At 40.2% G+C, this 18621-nt stretch overlaps 1 protein-coding gene across 2 annotated transcripts in view; it reads left to right on the top strand.

Annotated features, from left to right (window-relative positions):
• The window catches only part of lrch2 (leucine-rich repeats and calponin homology (CH) domain containing 2), a 51999-nt gene extending 35049 nt beyond the window's left edge, over positions 1-16950 (top strand). The window contains exons 11-21 of one of the 2 annotated variants that reach the window (XM_028983009.1): positions 141-245; positions 1211-1279; positions 2827-2886; positions 3394-3442; positions 3921-4061; positions 4409-4459; positions 5490-5547; positions 9028-9140; positions 11911-12048; positions 12380-12457; positions 14235-16950. In XM_028983009.1, the coding sequence (XP_028838842.1) occupies positions 141-245; positions 1211-1279; positions 2827-2886; positions 3394-3442; positions 3921-4061; positions 4409-4459; positions 5490-5547; positions 9028-9140; positions 11911-12048; positions 12380-12457; positions 14235-14354 (982 nt within the window). In that variant the 3' untranslated portion in view covers positions 14355-16950. The remainder of the gene's footprint in view (positions 1-140; positions 246-1210; positions 1280-2826; positions 2887-3393; positions 3443-3920; positions 4062-4408; positions 4460-5489; positions 5548-9027; positions 9141-11910; positions 12049-12379; positions 12458-14234) is intronic. The other variant, XM_028983010.1, reaches the window with a different exon arrangement.
• The last annotated feature ends 1671 nt before the right edge of the window (positions 16951-18621 follow it).

Here is an 18621-nt window from a genome sequence, read left to right as displayed (position 1 = left end):
ATGGTACTGTACAGGGTAAAAGACAATGACTGGACAATGACTAGACACAACAAGGATACCTTTATACACATGACAACAGGTGCACAACAGTGCTTGAGCATTGTTGCTATTCATTTGTTTGTGTGTGTGTGCATTCATAGCTCAGAGAAAGAGCAGTTCGCTGAAGAAGAGGAGGATGAGCTCAAAGAGGTGCTGGATCTGAGGAAGATTGCTGTTCAGCTGCTACAACAGGAACAGCAAAACAGGTTAGAGATATTTGGATATGGTCATTCACACACACATGGAAAATACAGCATTTTTCTGCTGCCACTCAGTACTTGAATAATTTTCATACAAATCTGGTGTGTAGCAAAACATCACAAAACATTCAGCATGTTTTCCCATTATAAATAAAACCTTTATCAGATGCACACTGCATCTATTACAGAAACAGATTGCATCTCACAACAGCTTTAAACTGGATTAAGACGTGTTTATACAGGGTCAGGTGAGCGGTCAGCAATAGTCATTAATAGATGTTGAATCTCGCTGGAATGTTCTGGTGCATTTACTTGCTTGACGACAACATGGTGAAGGCCCTGAAGGCTCTGTAATTGATTGAGAGACATGGTCAAATTATGCACATGAACCTAGGAGTTCGAGCCAGAACAGTCTGAGCAGATCCTGCTTAATATTTCACACCAGCCCAAGGACATCATGGGTCAATTTCCATTTACTGGCATCTTACTGCCTGGAAGCAGTGCATGTATGGCTCTACCGGCTAAATTCTATCTAACGCTGGGTTTTAATGCATATTGGGGTGGGGTGGTAGTCGCCTAGTGCCCATGAACCAGAAGAGTCACAGGCTCAAACCCCACTTGTGACCCTTAGCAAGACAACCCTGAGTGGCTCCAGGGGGACTATCCCTTTAACTACTGATTGTAAGTACATCTGGATAAGGGCTGTAACTTTAAATATTGTGGGGTTTTATAAGCTGCTCTTGTTGGTCAGTGCTATTATTAAATAACATTCTGCTGTGTCTTACCCCATTCGTAAAGTCTCTCATCCCTTTAACAGCTTCTCCTTCCCTTTTCTCCACTAACCAGTGTTACTTTCTCCTCTATTTTTCCTCCTTTTACCTGGTTTCCCTTCTCCATACCACTTCCTTCTTCCCAATATCTACTTCTCGGACCTGACTGGTGCACACGTGATGCGATCATCCCTTCCACAGGCGGCGGTCATTAATTTGTAGAGCAGAGAGCCTAATCCACCGTAGGAGGGCCACTGGCAGGGCACACAGGTGAACCGAGTAATGTGTGTCTGTGTGTGTTTTGTGATGTTCATCGACCACGCCCTGCAACCTCCCTGTGTCTGGTCTTTTCTATTCTATGGTCACTGAGCATTAAGGACCCCCATGCCCCCTTCCCTGGTTTAACACTCACAGATTGATAGTACTTGTCAGCGCTAGTGTTGTGTGTAAATCAGATCTGGGATGCACTGTGATGGCCCGTGTTGCACGTTTACCAGCATCTAATGATGTAAAATGTAACTTTTGTGTTATCAGCGTTTATTCATTACCTGGGAAGTGATTGCTACAGAACTATTCCCAATGAGATACTTCCCTGTCTCTTTGCTTTGCTTTTAAAAATAAAAAAAGACTCTTTAAGTCCCAATTGTTAAATTATTTAGAATTGAATGCCTTATTTTAGTATACATGTTGGATCCAACTTGGCAGTTTCAGCAACATCCTGTGTGGGCAGAGATTTGTGCCTGTACAAACTGAAATTTAATTGAGTTTTTATTTGAACCTGAATTGTACAAACTGAAATTGAATAGAAAATAATTGAATCTAAATGTATTACATTGCATCTGATTTCAAATGAAAAAGGTAACACAAGTTTTAATTGAATTGAAATTCAGATGCAATTTAATACATTCAAATTCAGTTTGTACAATTCAATTTCAGTTTCTACTGGCACAAATCTCTGCCCATAATTCTGCTCTAAACATCGCTTTTTTGTAGCTCATTCCTCTCCAAGACACACAGCTCTGCTCTTCTGTGCAACTGTCTTTGAGTTTGCATGTTTCTTTGGATGAGTCTTCAAAGGGTTCTCAGAAGGCTGGGAAGTGGAGAACAAAGCTGAGGCAATGATGTTTTCCAGAGAACTGGTTCAAAGCATCAGTGGGTGGTTTTCCCTATTAACTATTTAATTTAAAGCAGAGATTTCCAGCTTGGTCCAAAAAGGACAGCAATTCAAGGATGTTTCATGCAATAATATAAAAACTGTTTGGAGAGGGTATGTGAAAGATGCATACAACCAGTGAGCTGCAAAATTGAAGAAGGTGTGAATTCGCACTGCAGTAAGGTCAATGGCTGTAGGTATGATTGTATAAGTGATTGAGTGTGTGTGTGTGTGTGTGTGCACTACGGTGGGCTACGGTTATGCACAGTGAGTGAGTAGTCTGAGGTCTGTTAGACATTTCATACCTAAACCAGAATGGTGGCAAATTCTTACTTATTCTTATATTCAGCAGAAACTGAGCCTTTAGATTGATTTATTTAATGCATCAGATAGAAATGAATAGGCCTGAATGTCATTGTTGTCTTCTTTGTCCCCCACAATGGTCAGTTTGTAAAGTCAGATCTCATTTAGTACAGTACACAATATTATGTTGCATTACTGGCCAACTGTGGATTATTATTATCCCAAATTGCACTGTAGAACAGCAACAGAGTGATTTGTCCTGATACGTCATCTTATATTTTTGTTAAAAATCTGTTTTAATCCTGCTTGTTTTCTCTAAATTAAACTAATTGCTAAAAGTGGTACATTTCATGTTTTATAGGTTCCTTAGTCACTCAGGAAGCAGCAGCAAAACAAGACCTCCTTCCCAAACTATAAGAAGGTATACCTAATCACCACTCTCACCTACACACACACACACACACAGACACACACAGTCAGATAAACGAAGCCCATATGGATAAATGCATGTTAATTGGCCAAAAATCTGAATTCCTGCATAAGATATAAAAATGAGAACCACACTAGTTAAAGTGTTTGATATATGTATTAATTTACTAGAGGTATAATGCCTTTAATCAGGGTTGGTTTTAATTAAAAATGTCAAACTAATGAAGCCAGTTTATGCAGTTTTGATATATAATACTTTAGTCAGAACTTTCATACGGCCTGTTTTTGTCCATTTGCTATTCTATGTCAACATCATTGTGTGCTCCGGGTTAAGTGACTGTTGTAAAGTAGGTACAGATGTTGGTTTGGATTCTGACCAACAGCTTTTTTGGAATTTTGAAGTGGTTTACATACTCAGACATAAATGGACTAAAATTATTGTAATTTTACCAGACACACACAATCAGACCTTGTTGTGCAACTGTCTTTTTTTCCCCAGTGCATCGCTGGATGAGGGGAGCAGCTCAGCATCAGCTCTCAGTGGCCAGGTACATACACTCACACACAGATGAACTAAATGGGTGAACAATGAGGCATTTTTAAGGTCACTTAATATCTAGGAAAATGTATATTTTTCATATGACATTTTCACATACATTTGCTCCAATTTTTCAGACTTTTCTTCTTCATTGTGCAGATCCATAACCATTTGGCTCTCTTCCTCTACTCGCTCTCTTTCTTTCCCTCTCACGCTATCTCACTGGAAAGGACTCTGAGTTCACAGACGATGACACACCCTTTTCTGAGGTCGTCTACTTCACTCCATTTCACCCACATTCATTACTAACTGAGTGCTTGATGTTCCGTTCTTGTACCTAGTTTACCAGATATGCCTCTGACAGGAAGCTGGGGGAAATTGCTTTGGGGGATTAAAGACTTTCTCAAAGGCTGTGGGGATGGTGGCATTTAGATTGTAGGTGAGCATCTGTAACTCTGTCATCTGTCATTTGTGTCTGTACCCCACAGCCTTCCTCATCCTGCTCCTTTGATGGGAGTGTGAGATCAGAGAACAGCGACTCTGAGCCAAAGTGGCCTGAGATTCCTCCAGTTCTCAACCAGAATGAGGACAGACGGAGGAACAAATATTTAAGGAAGGACTACCTGAAGGTTTGTCATGAACCCTTTTCAGTGGATCCTTGAAGTATGACCTTCTAAACCTGTTTGATGTATTCAATGGCTTCTGTAATGACTGTGTAACCCTGAACAAGCACAGCCTCTCTAACCCCCGGATTCTAGTGATTCCACTGTTGGCTGTTGCCCTGATCAATGCCTTATTTACAGAAATAAATAGGAGGAAAGAACTGCTCGCTAGATATTTGTATCTTGGACAAGATGGCACTCACCACCCACACAGCCCTTCTTGTTTCAGTCTCATTATTGCTAAAATTTGTGGAGGCGACATCTGTCATCCTTCTCCCTCAGTAATTTTGCTGTTTTTTCCTGCTTGTTTGCAGTATAAGTGTCAAAGTGCACGAAGAAACTCCAGTTGCCACGATGAAAGCGAGGTGAATTAGTTTTTTCTTCTGGTACCGCTGTATTAGGTGTCAAAGTGCATGAAATGCTATGAATTTGAATGTCGAAACACAGTACAAGCAGTTCCTTCAAACACCTGTGGCCATGAGAGGTTTGGATGGTTAAAGTAAAGTAGATTAAAGAAGTGGAACGGTCATGGCTTTGTTTTCAGTTTGACAGCAGATTATCAGTGTTTTTTTCCTGCCTTCTGTAGCAATGCATGGTCTTGAAAAGCAAAAGAAAGCTCCAAAAACAACTTGACCTGATCGTTGCTGTTCTGTGCAAAAATCCATAGTTTCAGAGTGTTGAGATGTCACAGTTTGTATTGTGTCAACCCTGGATAAATGCTTGCCAATACAGTTGGAAGCTTGTTCATCTTCATCTTTCACAGCAAAGCTATTACTAACATCAAAGGATAGGATATAATTACATAACTAAATAAAGTAATTAACTGTTTACCTGAGGGTGTTTAAAGACAAGTTCATATATGTCCCATCCTTGGTGCACTCATTACAAGACTACATAAGTACTGGCAGAAAAAAGTGCAGGACAGGACACAATAAACTGCATCAATCAATGTATAATGCCATTGCATGCTCTACATAAATATGACCTTAAACATTATAAGAAGTTTGTGCAAATAATCAAAGGATAATTGTGTTTTGGTATGAATAATGACTGATGATATAGGGAAATGTAAAATTATTTAAAAAAGACCAAAAACAGGTAAAGCAGAAACAGCATTAAAAACATGCCGATAATAAGTGCATGGTCATGGTGTTTTTTTTCCCCAAGCAAAACACATCAGAATTGTGATCCAATAGTTTGCAACATCAGCAAAAAAGCAACCTAATATACTTCACCAAATATTGACTGTATTAAAAAGTACATAGTACTTTTTAAGATATGGACAGTAAAGATTTCAAAGATTTTCATGTACTGTGTTACAGCACTGCACAGTTTAAAGAGTTACTTGTTCTGTGTGTGAAATTTCAGCAAATTCTTTTCATTGTCCCTTTCTAGGATGGGTCATCTGACTTCAACACCGCACTCACTGTGTTTGGCCTCAAACCCAGATCGGGTAGGTGCATTGCTGATGCACAATCATACATGGCCATATACACAAATGCATTTTCTAATGTGCAGTATCAATCTCTTAGCAGAGTATAAGTGGTAACAGTAGAAATACTCAAGATATTAATCAATGTTAAATTTCAGGTGACTCATTTGCAAATGATAGCATTGATAGTATTGATAGCAAAAATGTATTCTTTTCCTCCTCAGGCTGACACACAATTTGACATATATGTTTAAGACTATATGCCTACATATAGTCTGGCCTAGCGGTTAAGGAAGCAGAAGGTTGCCGGTTCGAATCCCGATCTGCCGAGGTGCCACTGAGGTGCCACTGAGCAAAGCACCGTCCCCACACACTGCTCCCCGGGCGCCTGTCATGGCTGCCCACTGCTCACTCAGGGTGATGGGTTAAATACAGAGGACAAATTTCACTGTGTGCACTGTGTGCTGTGCTGCTGTGTATCACACGTGACAATCACTTCATATGCTGCAAACAAATGGCGTTGTGATTTGTGAAGCACAATCTCAAAGACTCAGTAAACCCCCAATGGTAGGAGTATTAGACATTATTAATCATAAATATAATCTTGGCCAGCACACCACATAAGGTGTCTCCTAATTTATCATTAAGATAGCGACTACCTATGTTATCGTACATAAAACAGTAACATTGATGTGGACTAGTTTGTTTTTTTACGATTCCAGAAGCTTACCTTACCTTACCTTACCTTACCTTCCTTACCTTACCTAAATTACACTACCTCAGACAACCAAAAATATTGGTTTGAATTTAGCTGGCTTGTATTTGTATTTTTTGTGTAAGTCAATATTCTCTGAATCATTTTAACCTTTATTTTTAAATTCTCCTTTTTTCCCTTTGTTTCTATAAAAAATGGCATTGAGTATTTCCCTGGGTAATGAGGTATTGCATTTGAATTCCTATTACTGAGATAAACCCAGCAGAGTATCTATAGTGTTTTACTTAATTCAGTTTATCGCTCACCCTTACTGTGTGAACATGAAAATTATGCTTTTCTTAGACCTTCTAAAATGGTAGGGAAATTAGGGAATGCAAAACTTTGATGGATTGCCTACGATAGGCAAAGTTCTCAGACTCCAGAAGACTGGATATCTCACAGTCATTTAGCAAACTATTGTTTATAATATTTTGTGGCCAGTTCAAATGAAGTTCACTGTATGTGGGATATTCATAATCCACCATATCATCTGGTTTCTACATTTGTTTATCGTTATCATCCTGCAATCTGTGGCACTGTGCATGTCTGTGGACAGTTTTGCAGAAAAGAGGCTGGAAACTCAAGCGAACATGAACAGAAGAAACCATATGGCAATCTTAACCTCAATAAAATACAACATTATTTCATACTGTAGATTTTTCTCAAGCAGAAGTAACAAGACTCATAGCCATACATTTGGAGATATATGGATAAAAGTAAGATTTTTTGTGGCATATAAATCAGATATTCTGTTAGATAATTACATGCATACAACAAACACACACACACACACACACACACACACACACAGAACCATCAGCAGACCAGAGCATCAGGGTGACAGTAAACAGTTAATCAGGAGAAGGTTATGTCTGCAGTCAGTGTTGGGAAGGTTACTTTTAAAATGTATTCCGTTACAGATTACAGAATACATGCCCCAAAATGTATTTTGTAACGTATTCCGTTAAATTACTCAATGTGAGTAATTCTACGTATTCTGAATACTTTGGATTACTTAATATATTGTCATGCTTTTTACAACTAAATGAATGTAGCAATCACAGATGATAAAAAAGCCCTGTTTTTCCCTAAAAAAATTTTTATTTATAAAGCTGAAAAGTGGAAGAAAAACATAAAATATGCCATTGAAAAGTATTTACTGTTATGGTCACCAACATATTCCATCACTTAGTTAAAATAAAAAGTACCCTTGCACAAGAAAAATGACCCTCTTTTTGATCAGGACCGCACCTTCCTCGCAGCGGAAAGGGGCCGGCGCGGGTGCGTGCGTGGGCGCGGCAATTACAGCCGTCTCCGTTCCGCGCGGCCCTCCTCAAACCCTCCGAGCGGCGAGGTTAAACCGGGTGATGGCGTGTCACCTTACACACACTCAGTCCATGTGCACTGTAAGAGTAAAAAGGTGTAATAGTGAATTAAATCATATTTATTTACAATTTCAGGATTTACGGACGCTGAAACAGAGTGCAAACTTGAAGGACTGCGCATGCGCAGATCCGCTAGGTAGCACAAGATCGAGAGGGGATAGCCTAACATATCAATCAGGAAAAGTCCTGCTTTCCTGTACCTGGCCATTGACCTCTGCTGAGGGCCCCAGACCAGTTAAATCTAGCTGTGCCACCACCTTAGTTGAAAAGATGCCTGCAGAAGTAGGACTTCTGTGGAACTGACTTGGCATGACGCTGTTGATATCAGTCCATTGTGTTTTGTACAGGGAACACACAGTACAGATTATCAGCGACTAGTTCAGTTTGGCCTCAGACTTCTCTGGAAGTACGGAAGTGAATTCCCGGGCTTCTTTTGCAACTTTTCTTAGAAACAGAGACCCTTTATTTGACCTTTGTTTCGCTGAAGAGTGGGTCAGAGTGTGCTTCCTCACATTTTAACATCAACCTATAATTTTAAACCACATGCGACAAAGAGCACCGCTGTCTGGTGTGTTATTCATTGATAGAAAAATGGAATTCCAGATTCTGCTGTTGTGCTTGTGCATTTTAATATTGTGGTTTGAGCTTTGTTGTACATGTCAAGGTCGTAGTAGCCTAGTAAAAAAAAAAGTCATTGTGTGACTGTTGTGAAACACTGGCAGCACAGCACATAGTGCACACAACAAAATGTGTCCTCTGCATTTAACCCATCACCTTAGTGAGCAGTGGGCAGCCATGACATTCTGTCCTCTGCTTGGGATTCAAACCTTCCGATTACATGTCTGCTTCTTTACCCAGTCAGCCACCACTGCCCAGTTGTTCAAAACCCCACTTACTACCATTTTGTCCCTGAGCAAGACACTTAACCCTGATTGTCTCCAGGGGGGCTGTCCATGTAACTGTCCGTCTGCTAAATCAGTTTGATCAGCATAGAGGCTTCTGCTCTGTTCTACCACCTGGAATTACTGGAATTCCAAGGCCATCAAAGTGCCACGAAGGGCTAATTTGCTGGCAAGAAGATTCCTTATAAAGACCTAGATTCCATTTTTGGGTCAGCACGAATGAGCATCAAAGGCATAACCTTGCTTACCCGAGAATAAGATTTATTAATTTATCAGCACTGGATTATGTTTGTGACAGATTATATGTTATGGATTATAATGTACATCAAGCTAGTATGTCTGCAAATGAGATTTCAAATTTATTTTTTCAAGACTGCTTTTATTTACAGTACTAGTTCATGTCGTTTGGAAATGCCCAGAAATATTGCCTAATGTATTCTGTTTGACGGATGTTTCACAGCATTTTCCCGTGGGAACAAACAGGAATTCACCTCCTCTGACCCCAGCTTCACTATGCGTCGGAGGATGGAGCATCTGAGGGAGGAGATGGAGCAGATCTGTCTTCTACGACAGGTGAGAGAAGCCAAAACAATGTTTCCTTCATTATTAAATGTGGGTCTGTGGGCAACCTTCTGATTATGGGTCAATTTCTTTACTCGCTGCCCTTAATAACCATGGCTAGCAATATGTGAGTTTTCACACTTTGCCAGACATCTCAGGGGGCAGAAGAGGCAAATGCTGGACACGTCTCATCTGGGACTTTTTAAACCTTGGGTTTGATATTCATGTTTTCCCATAAGCTGCAGCAGTGCTAAAGGGACAAAATAATTCCCCAGTTGTTCACACACAGACAGATGTGACAGCAATTCTTTTGAAATGGGGAGAATTAAACAAAATGTCATTTCAGATTCTTCAAACACACTGTCATTGCCAAAGTCAGTCTTTCAGACAAGTGATCTTTCAGACAACTGTCATGAGTCTTCATACCAGACGATACTCATAAAAACGTGATTATCCTGCTGACACTTTTTTAATGATGATGATGGTAGTATGTCAGAAATGTCAGCCCTAATACGGACAGAATAACCTTACTAATTATAATACTTTGAAAAAGTGGCATGTCTATGATTAAGGAGCCTTATGACCTAAGGAGAAAAGCTCCTCCTGAATTCAGCAGGCAGGACAGGACCTAACAAGTCATCTGCGGAGACCGGCCAAGAACGGCCTCAGTGGACTTAGGCAGCATTATACACAACTGCACTGATAATAGAGGATCTTTTTTTCTTTCTGAGCCTGGGTTCCTCTCAAGGTTCCTTCCTATTTCTCAACTCAGGGAGTTCCTTGCCAGTGTCACCTTTGGCTTGTTCCCCTAGGGGCTGTCAGCACTGGTCTAACGTGAGGTGTTTTGTGCAAATACACACTCAGAGGTGAAGACAGAGGTTTTCTGGGAAATTGATAAGTTTTTAATAATCCATCAGCAATATTTATAAATCATATGTAAAACCCTTTCCCTAACATTAGACTGACAGGTCTTATAAAACCAACCACATGACAGCTTGTTTGAGCTCTTGGCGGAACAACCCCTGATTACATGTTGTATTTCCATTTCATCATTGAGCATTGTCTTTCCTTCTCCACTTTTTCCACTTTTTTTTTCTCCACTGTCACTGTAAGGCTTGAAAGTGAAGGGAGGGCTGGATGCTGTTCCAGTTACTTTTACAATTACAGATGTGTTTGTATTCTGGCCCAACTTCAATTTCTGGGTGAAGTTCAGATCTACCTGTTTTTTACCACATGCACCAGATGCAGATACATGAAAGGAGTGGAATGCATTCTTCATATGTGACATAAACAAGAGAACGATGTTAATGAAATTTTGCAAATGCATGACTGGGATCAACTCAACCAAACTGTTTTCTGCACCTGAGTTGTATGACATTTAATGAATCCCATCAAGATACCTAATTGTTCCACAATGACAATTTTTAGAGCAACAGTCCATTTAACAGCCTTTTTACTAGAAACATGTAGGTGTGACAGATGAACGTAAAACATGGCAGCTCTTCCTCTGGGGAATGAGGGTGGGGTCAGACTGTGTCAGCAGGCCTGTCGACAGCTGCTGTAGAGAGGAATGTTTTAATTGTGGTTGATCTTCATCAACTTCCCATGATTGCATTGTTAAAGGGATTTTTTGTAGAGTGCACAAGTTTGTGTGTGCCGTACAGCAAGAAAACCGGATGATTCGCCCTTTGTTGAAGACGTCTGTTATGGCTCTGCACAGCGTTTCTCACTAACAATGACTCTTTCAAGAATGTAAATATCATTTTATGGCCAAGAAATAGAGCTTCATGGGAGCTGTGCATTTTACATAACTCAGCGTCTTGTAGTTCATTTAGTTTAATTACCTTTTTTGTATTCTGGTTCTGGCAACATTGTGCTGTGATCTGGTAATGATCCAGGAAGCAGCAGCAAGTTCTGAAGAACTGTCTAACCTCCCAGGCTCTGATCACCAAAAACAACAACCACAAAAAAAAAATATATATATATATATATATATATATATGTGTGTGTGTGTGTGTGTGTGTGTGTGTGTGTGTGTGTAAATATTCACTTTACTATGCTGTCATGTCTTTGCCTAGGCAGATTTTAAATTTTTTTTTTTCAAGCCTCGAGCCACCGAGGTGCCACTGAGGTGCCAATGAGCAAAGCGCCTGTCATGGCTGCCCACTGCTCACCAAGGGTGATGGTTAAAAAACACATTTCGTTGTGTCACCATGTGCTGTGCTGCAGTGCATGACAATGACAATCACTTTTACAGAAGTATTTACAGAACGAAAAGTATCTGCATATGTCACAGGACCTGGCACAAAATGATAATTAGGCAGGTAAAAAAGAAAATCCATGAAGTGTAATTCTATTAAAAAATACAAACACCAGTTTGAAATGTTAATCTGGAATTATCAGACCTATTTGCAGGCAGTGATGAAGATGGTGAACAATAAACATATAAATTGAAAAATTGTTAAATTCAAGATCTTTCACATCACATTTGTGATGTGGTGTATCGAACTCTTGTAGCTCTTGTATGTCAAAAATCTTGACATGCTTGGGTTGATATTTGTTAATGACAGTATGAGATTGTCCTGATAATGTGACTTTTACCATGTGAATGATTTACTACTTCACTGTCATGCTGGATCATGGGTTGTGTGACTATATGAACCTTTCATGGGCATGTGAGAACTTCCTGAAATTTGATGTCACCACATAACCACTATAAACGTTTGTCCTTTTTACCCTGGACTCTATATTTGATATTCCGCTTCATGTGGCCTTTCCATAGAATCTGGAGTCTAGGCTGAAGGTCCTGCTGCCTGACGACGTGGGAGCGGCACTAATGGATGGGGTAGTTTTATGTCATTTGGCCAACCACATCCGACCGCGCTCTGTGGCCAGCATTCATGTGCCATCCCCAGCAGTGGTAAGTTGCATCAGTAGTTGCAAAAAATTGTTATTTGTTTTTGTCATGTAACTGTCACTGTTTTTTTCCCCCTCTGTGGTTGATATTCACCTGACATGTCATTATAAAAAAATCTGTTCTACCTGTCTACCTGCTTACAACTTCACTTAAAAGTTTACCTTAGGTCATATGTAATGAATTTCATCACTACTGATTGTAAGTCGCTCTGGATAAGGGCGTCTGGTAAATGCTGTAAATACATGTGCGCACACGCATAGACACATTTAAACACACTGCATGATGTATTATTTTTGTCTGATATGGTGTGTTTTTCTTCTCATTTGCAACACAGCCCAAGCTCAGCATGGCGAAGTGCCGCAGGAATGTGGAGAATTTTCTGGATGCCTGTAAAAAGCTTGGTGTGCCACAGGTACTTCAGAGTTATTTAATCTTGAAATGGAAATAAATGAACATTTCAGTCACTTGACTACAGAAGGGGTGATAAATTTTCATAATAAAATCAAGCTTTTTATGAGAGTCAGTTAATAAGAACTCAGTTTATTTATAAAGCACCAAGGTGATGTACAAGAAGCCGTGTACATAAAACTGCATACAGAATACAACATAAAATTAAATAAAATACAAGGAACAAAACTACTAGAGGACATGATGTCTCCCTCAGTACAAAAAGCAAAAGAGAAAAGTTTTTAACCTCAATTTAAAAACCACCACCGGATTTAACATGTCAGGGAAGGTTGTTGTCACAGCCATGGTGGCATGACGAGGCAGGTGAACGGAGATGATGGGAAGAGGGACGCATTTGCATGACTTCATGAAACCGGGGTTTTATTTATGCAGAACAGGACAGGGGAATGTGTAACACAACAAAGACCCGATGGCGGACAGGGCAGCTTTATACATTCGACACAGGTGAAAACGATTAGGGAACATTACATAGGACTAACGTGAATCTCCTTCCGGACCGGCTCATGACAGTTTTTCCAGGGACTGCAACCCCAGAGGCTCTGTCTCCACGAGCCTTTAGCCTAGTCACAGGGATGGTCAAGACCGAAGTTGTCTTGCTGGACTGTATTTATGAAGAAAGTCACAGAGGTACTGAGGCTTTGATCAACAAGATCTTGAACTCCATCCTAAACTTCACTGGTAACCAATGAAGTGATGCCAGAATCGGGGAGAGGCAGGTATTATTACGGGGAGGCATAGGGCAGTCTGTGTGTAGTGCATACAGTGAAAGGAATTCATTGTCACATGTGACACACAACAGCACAGCACCCAGGTCACAGTGAAATGTGGTCTCTGCATTTATCCCATCCCCTGAGGGAGCAGCCACGGTACATGTTTTGGTTCATGGGTGGAATCAGCAATAAGAGGAAACTCAACTTCTGAGTGCTCTAGAAATGACTGGATTAAAAAAAATTATTGGCCTTAATTTATTTTTGGAAAAGTGTCCTGCTGGATTTTTATTGTTTTGTTATGCATCAACCCTGTTCTATCCACAGTGTTGAATATCACACCTTAAGTGAAGTGAAAGTGAAGTGATTGTGATACACTGCAGCACAGCATGTATATTCCAGTGTAAATCCTTTCCATTTTGCGTGCAATTACTGAAAAAAAAAGAAGCAAATCAAACGACTGTGGAACCCCTAGTTTGCTTTGCGTCAACCAAAACACTTGAAATCCCACACATGGGATGGAAGCTGTAGCTGGTTAGCAGTTGGCTGGTAGCGCTGTTGACGTTTGATAATGGTTAATTACCAGCAATATCGTGCTATCGTTAACAGCAATAAAAAGGCATGCCTTACTTTTGGGTGTAATTAAATAAAAGCAAGCATGAAAGTATAATTGTATAGTTTCCTGCTACATAGTGCTGCCAGATATTTTAGCAGTTTGTGTTCCCTGTGTCTTGGATGATTATAGGGCCCAACATAAATAAATTGACCCCATTGATGCGGTGGAGAAGTCTTTTTTTGATCGATGTAATATCAGAAGAAACAATTCATTAGCTGCTCTTGTTGCTGCTCTAGCTACACATGACGACCATATGTGCCTAACGTGTCATGTTCCCTCCCTAACGGTAATAAAAATGCTGAAGGCATCCTTGAAATATGTGTGTGTAAAATCTATCCAGATCTGAGATAAATGTCACGCTGCCATTAACTTAAAATTGATTTATTTTTATTGCACAGGACAAGCTCTGTCTACCACACCACATATTGGAGGAGAGGGGACTGGTGAAGGTGGGAGTGACAGTTCAGGCTCTTCTAGACTTGCCAGCATCCAAACCCACCCAACTCTCGACCATCTAGTGGGCCATGGGCTTTATGTGTCCTCCATTCCCAACCCCACCACAACAAAAAAAGAACACTCAGTCAAGCCTCCGTCTGAGGAAACACACGAGTAAGCAGGAGCCTCCCCAGCCGGAGGAGGAGTCTGTGCATCGCTGGACACATTTATTCTCTTCCTACAGAGACCAATGAAGATTTGGAAACATCCTTACTTCATCCACCCATCACTCATTTTCATCATCCACCCTGGTGGACCTGTGAGCCCTTTTGGGGGAGGACAGAGACCCTGGGGTTTAGTCCCAGCTGGCTGAGTGGGGAGCCGGCGCATGGGGCTTGCCCGACCACGCAGCCCTGCATGACGTCAGCTGGACCACTGTGGCTTTCTTTCACCTCCATTCAAGTGAAACTGTGTGATGGAGTGTGTGTTCGGCTTTTATTTTTGAAAGCAATGTGGGACTGTGGTGTGTGGTGAAAAGATGTCATTTACAGCATGAAAAGTTGAAACCACATGATGACAGGTGATTTCACCACCACTCTCCGTCTTCCTCACTGTCAGCTGAAAGCAGTGCAGTGGGATGGAGGAGTTCGCAAAGCACAGAGGAACTTCAGAAGAAAGATGGCTCAAAAGATTTGAAAAACCTCCACACACACACACACACACACACACACACACACACCGGGGAGAAATGAATGCCTCAGTTCCATGATGGTGAGATATTAATGTGTACTCGCCGGTTTGACTTTGTTCCCAGGTAGATCTATGCTGACAAAACCCTGAGAAACTATAAACCATGACCATAAAATTCAAAGGATGAAATATGCCCTTCACCCACGCGCACACACATGCCCAAACAAAGTTTTTCATTTCTGTCATTGGGCACAAAGTGAATAGAATGCTGGAGCCTAATGCTGCACCTTATTTTCCCCCAATACATGTTCTGTTGAGTTTGTTCCTAACGTAGCCAACGTAGCCAAAGCGGGTTATCACTTGTGTTGTCTTCATAACATTAAATGGGCTATGGAATGTACAAAAGCGTCTGGCAGGAAATAATTTAGAGAAATTCTAAATTGTCCAAAATAATAGATCGTAATGAGCTGTAAATGATAAGTGAACGTTAATGTTGATGACAGAATCGCAGAGGTGCTGTTTACATCAGTGCTCAAATTGTCTCATTTGGCTCTTAGATTTGGATATTATTGACCATCTTTTAGTTAGTGTTGCTCGGATCCTTTTCCTCATTGAAAAAAAGCATCAATCGTATGTAATTGTTTGTGCGTGTTAGTTTGATCGGGAGACCATTACATTTTTACCAACAAATTAAATACTGGATTTCAACCCAGCGTTTCAACCACTTCCAATTCCCTGCCAATAAAAACAAAAGGCTTTTCTAATGAATGGCCCTGTTAGAGTGTGTGGCTTTGGCTCTTGAACTGATTGTTTGTAATGGCAAATAAAAAAGTGTTTCTTTGTTGCTTTTAGATGGATCAGTCTGATGTGTGGGTACACAAAACTTTTGTTTACCCATGTTTTACTGGCAGGCTCACTGCTTGACTACACCAACTATAATGGCATGATCTACAGAAACAGACTATACAGGAAAGCCTGCGTGTGACCTTGGAGGCACTATGCCTGTGCATCGACGGTAAACAACTTGGCGGGCTTAGCTCCATTGAAGCACAACTGTGTGCAATAGAGTCAAGAATGGAGGTTCAGTACACTAACTCCAGGCAGTCTATGTAACCTTGTACAATATGGTAGAATAAACGATTTTATTAGAACTGGGAAGCTGTTTGAATGTATAGAAAACATAGAACTACATTTTGTTCAAGAAAAATTATTGGGAAACTCTTAAAGACCTTGTGGGGATGGGCAGAGCTCAATACTGTACTGCAGCCAGCCAGACATTGTCCATGTTTCTTAAAAGTCAGTGTGTCTGTTCGATTGCACATACATTCACTGAGTACGTGTGGGACATGTGCGTGTTTGAGATTGACCACATTAAATATCATCTCTACTGGTTTATCTGATATGCCAGTTATCTTGTCTACACAACATACATATGCTTGGGTAATTATGGTAGTGTTGCGGTTTCACCACAATTAACAGAAACGTGTGGATATCAGATTGTACCTATAGGATTTTAGCCGACAGTCGTCCATGTCATCTTTATTTCTAAACCTCCTAAGCATTATTTCTTAACCTTTGTGCCACAATGTTAAAAGCATATTCTTTGGCCCTATGTGCCCAATGATTTTTTGGCCGTTTTCTGCCGTTGTCTTGGGTGTTGTGCTGCATTCACAAACTGAAAAGATATTTTAGCAGGATGGATCAGGTCTCACGGACTTACCCTGACCTATTTATTTATTTCTTCATTTCTTTGTTCACATACGCTCCTCGGATGAATTCATTCTGATCCAGTGTATGTGTGTACATAGTTGGTTTTGTATGAGACGATGTTGACCGCATGCATGAACTCCTATTAGATGAAGCCCTCATACATGTACATATTCCCTGTAAAGTCAAATCAAAATGAAAAACATGATGTTTCTTAAAAAGAATGAAACAAAATGAACATTTCAAGTTCAAAAAAATCTCAAATAAAATGTTTTTCTTATATCCAGTTGTGATATTTTTTTCTCACTACCCTTTTTGTTTTTGCATAATTGTTAAAATAGTTTCTATTTATCTCTATAAACATGTCATTTTAGTTCAATTTTTTTTGACTGGTACTCATTTAATGACATATGATGTGTGAGCGGATTATCATAGCTGATTTATTTGAAAAGACAAACAGAACAGCAGCACTGTGGGCACAACTTGGTTTTGAGACAAATGTGAATGCGGAGCCTCTTGTGAAAAGTTCACAGTGTTTATGGTCACATCTTCTGAATCAGGCCTTAAAATAAAAAGTTGCTTAGCTGAACTATTCAGGAAATATTTGACGCCCAGGGGCTGCTGGGCTCTCACAGCTGGGGCCAATGCACCTGATCAATTCAAGCCAATGCCAATAAGGCATAATTGATCAGGACTAGCAAGCAGCGCCCAGTGGGTGCTGTGCAATAATGTGGACGCAGGCTTCCCATTCTATGTGTTTTCTTTATTTTCATGACCATTTACATTGGTAGATTCTCACTGAAGGCATCAAAACTCTGAATTAACACATGTGGAGTTATGTACTTAACAAAAAGTGGAGACCTGGCCTCCACAGTCACCGAACCTGAACCCAATCGAGATGGTTTGGGGTGAGCTGGACCGCAGAGTGAAGGCAAAGTGGCCAACAAGTGCTAAACACCTCTGGGAACTCCTTCAAGACTGTTGGAAAACCATTTCAGGTGACGACCTCTTGAAGCTCATCGAGAGAATGCCAAGAGTGTGCAAAGCAGTAATCAGAGCAAAGGGCGGCTATTTTGAAGAAACTAGAATATAAAAAATGCTTTCAGTTAGTTCACCTTTTTTTGTACTACATAGCGCTTCAGTACTATGCCTTCAGTGAGAATCTACCAATGTAAATGGTCATGAAAATAAAGACAAGACATTGAATGAGAAGGTTTGTCCAAACTTTTGGCCTGTACTGTATAATATATATAGGTCATCTATGTGTCCCTCTTCTTTCCCACAGTTGTCTTTGTCATAGTTTATAATATATGCATTATAGCACAATTTATTGCAATATGTGAATTTAATTGATTTTCAGACTTTATTTAATTAAATAATAAGAAAAACCACTTTTTAGTATAAACTGAGCTCAATTATTTATCATTTGTGGTCCTATTCATAATTAATGATGGGTAAATAAAGTATTGCTGGTAAAATATCTCCTTCTGGGTAGTATTAAATTGTATGGTTGCCTGCTGAAACTTTTCATATACCTACTCACATAATTAAACAAGAGCTGGAAATATGACTCAGGTGTATCTCTGGTTGATTCTCTCTGCAGATCTTGGCTTCTGTTAATAAATTTACCAAAGACTTGGATCCAATATGGACTGTTTTTATTACTGGACTGTATATCCTTCTCTGCTGCTGCTGCTGTGTGTGTGTATGTGTGTGTGCCCAGAATGCCTTTGGGGGATTAGGATTTCTTTGGAAATTTGTGGTTGATTCTCCCTCCAGCTATCTGTGGAGAAAGTTTCCACTGCAGCCAAGTCAGGATCCTCCCTGTCTCATTATTCTTCATGCACAAGCTGATCCATTTAAAAACCTGTTCACTTACTGTAACTGTCAACTATTCAACCATCTATCAGATAACAGTGTAATTTGATTAGACATATTCCTGACAAAACATAT

The sequence above is a fragment of the Denticeps clupeoides genome, chromosome 6, assembly GCF_900700375.1.
Source record: "Denticeps clupeoides chromosome 6, fDenClu1.1, whole genome shotgun sequence".
NCBI classification, from domain to species: domain Eukaryota; kingdom Metazoa; phylum Chordata; class Actinopteri; order Clupeiformes; family Denticipitidae; genus Denticeps; species Denticeps clupeoides.
Note: the sequence above shows the minus strand (reverse complement) of the source record. Positions and strands in the feature narration are given on the sequence as shown.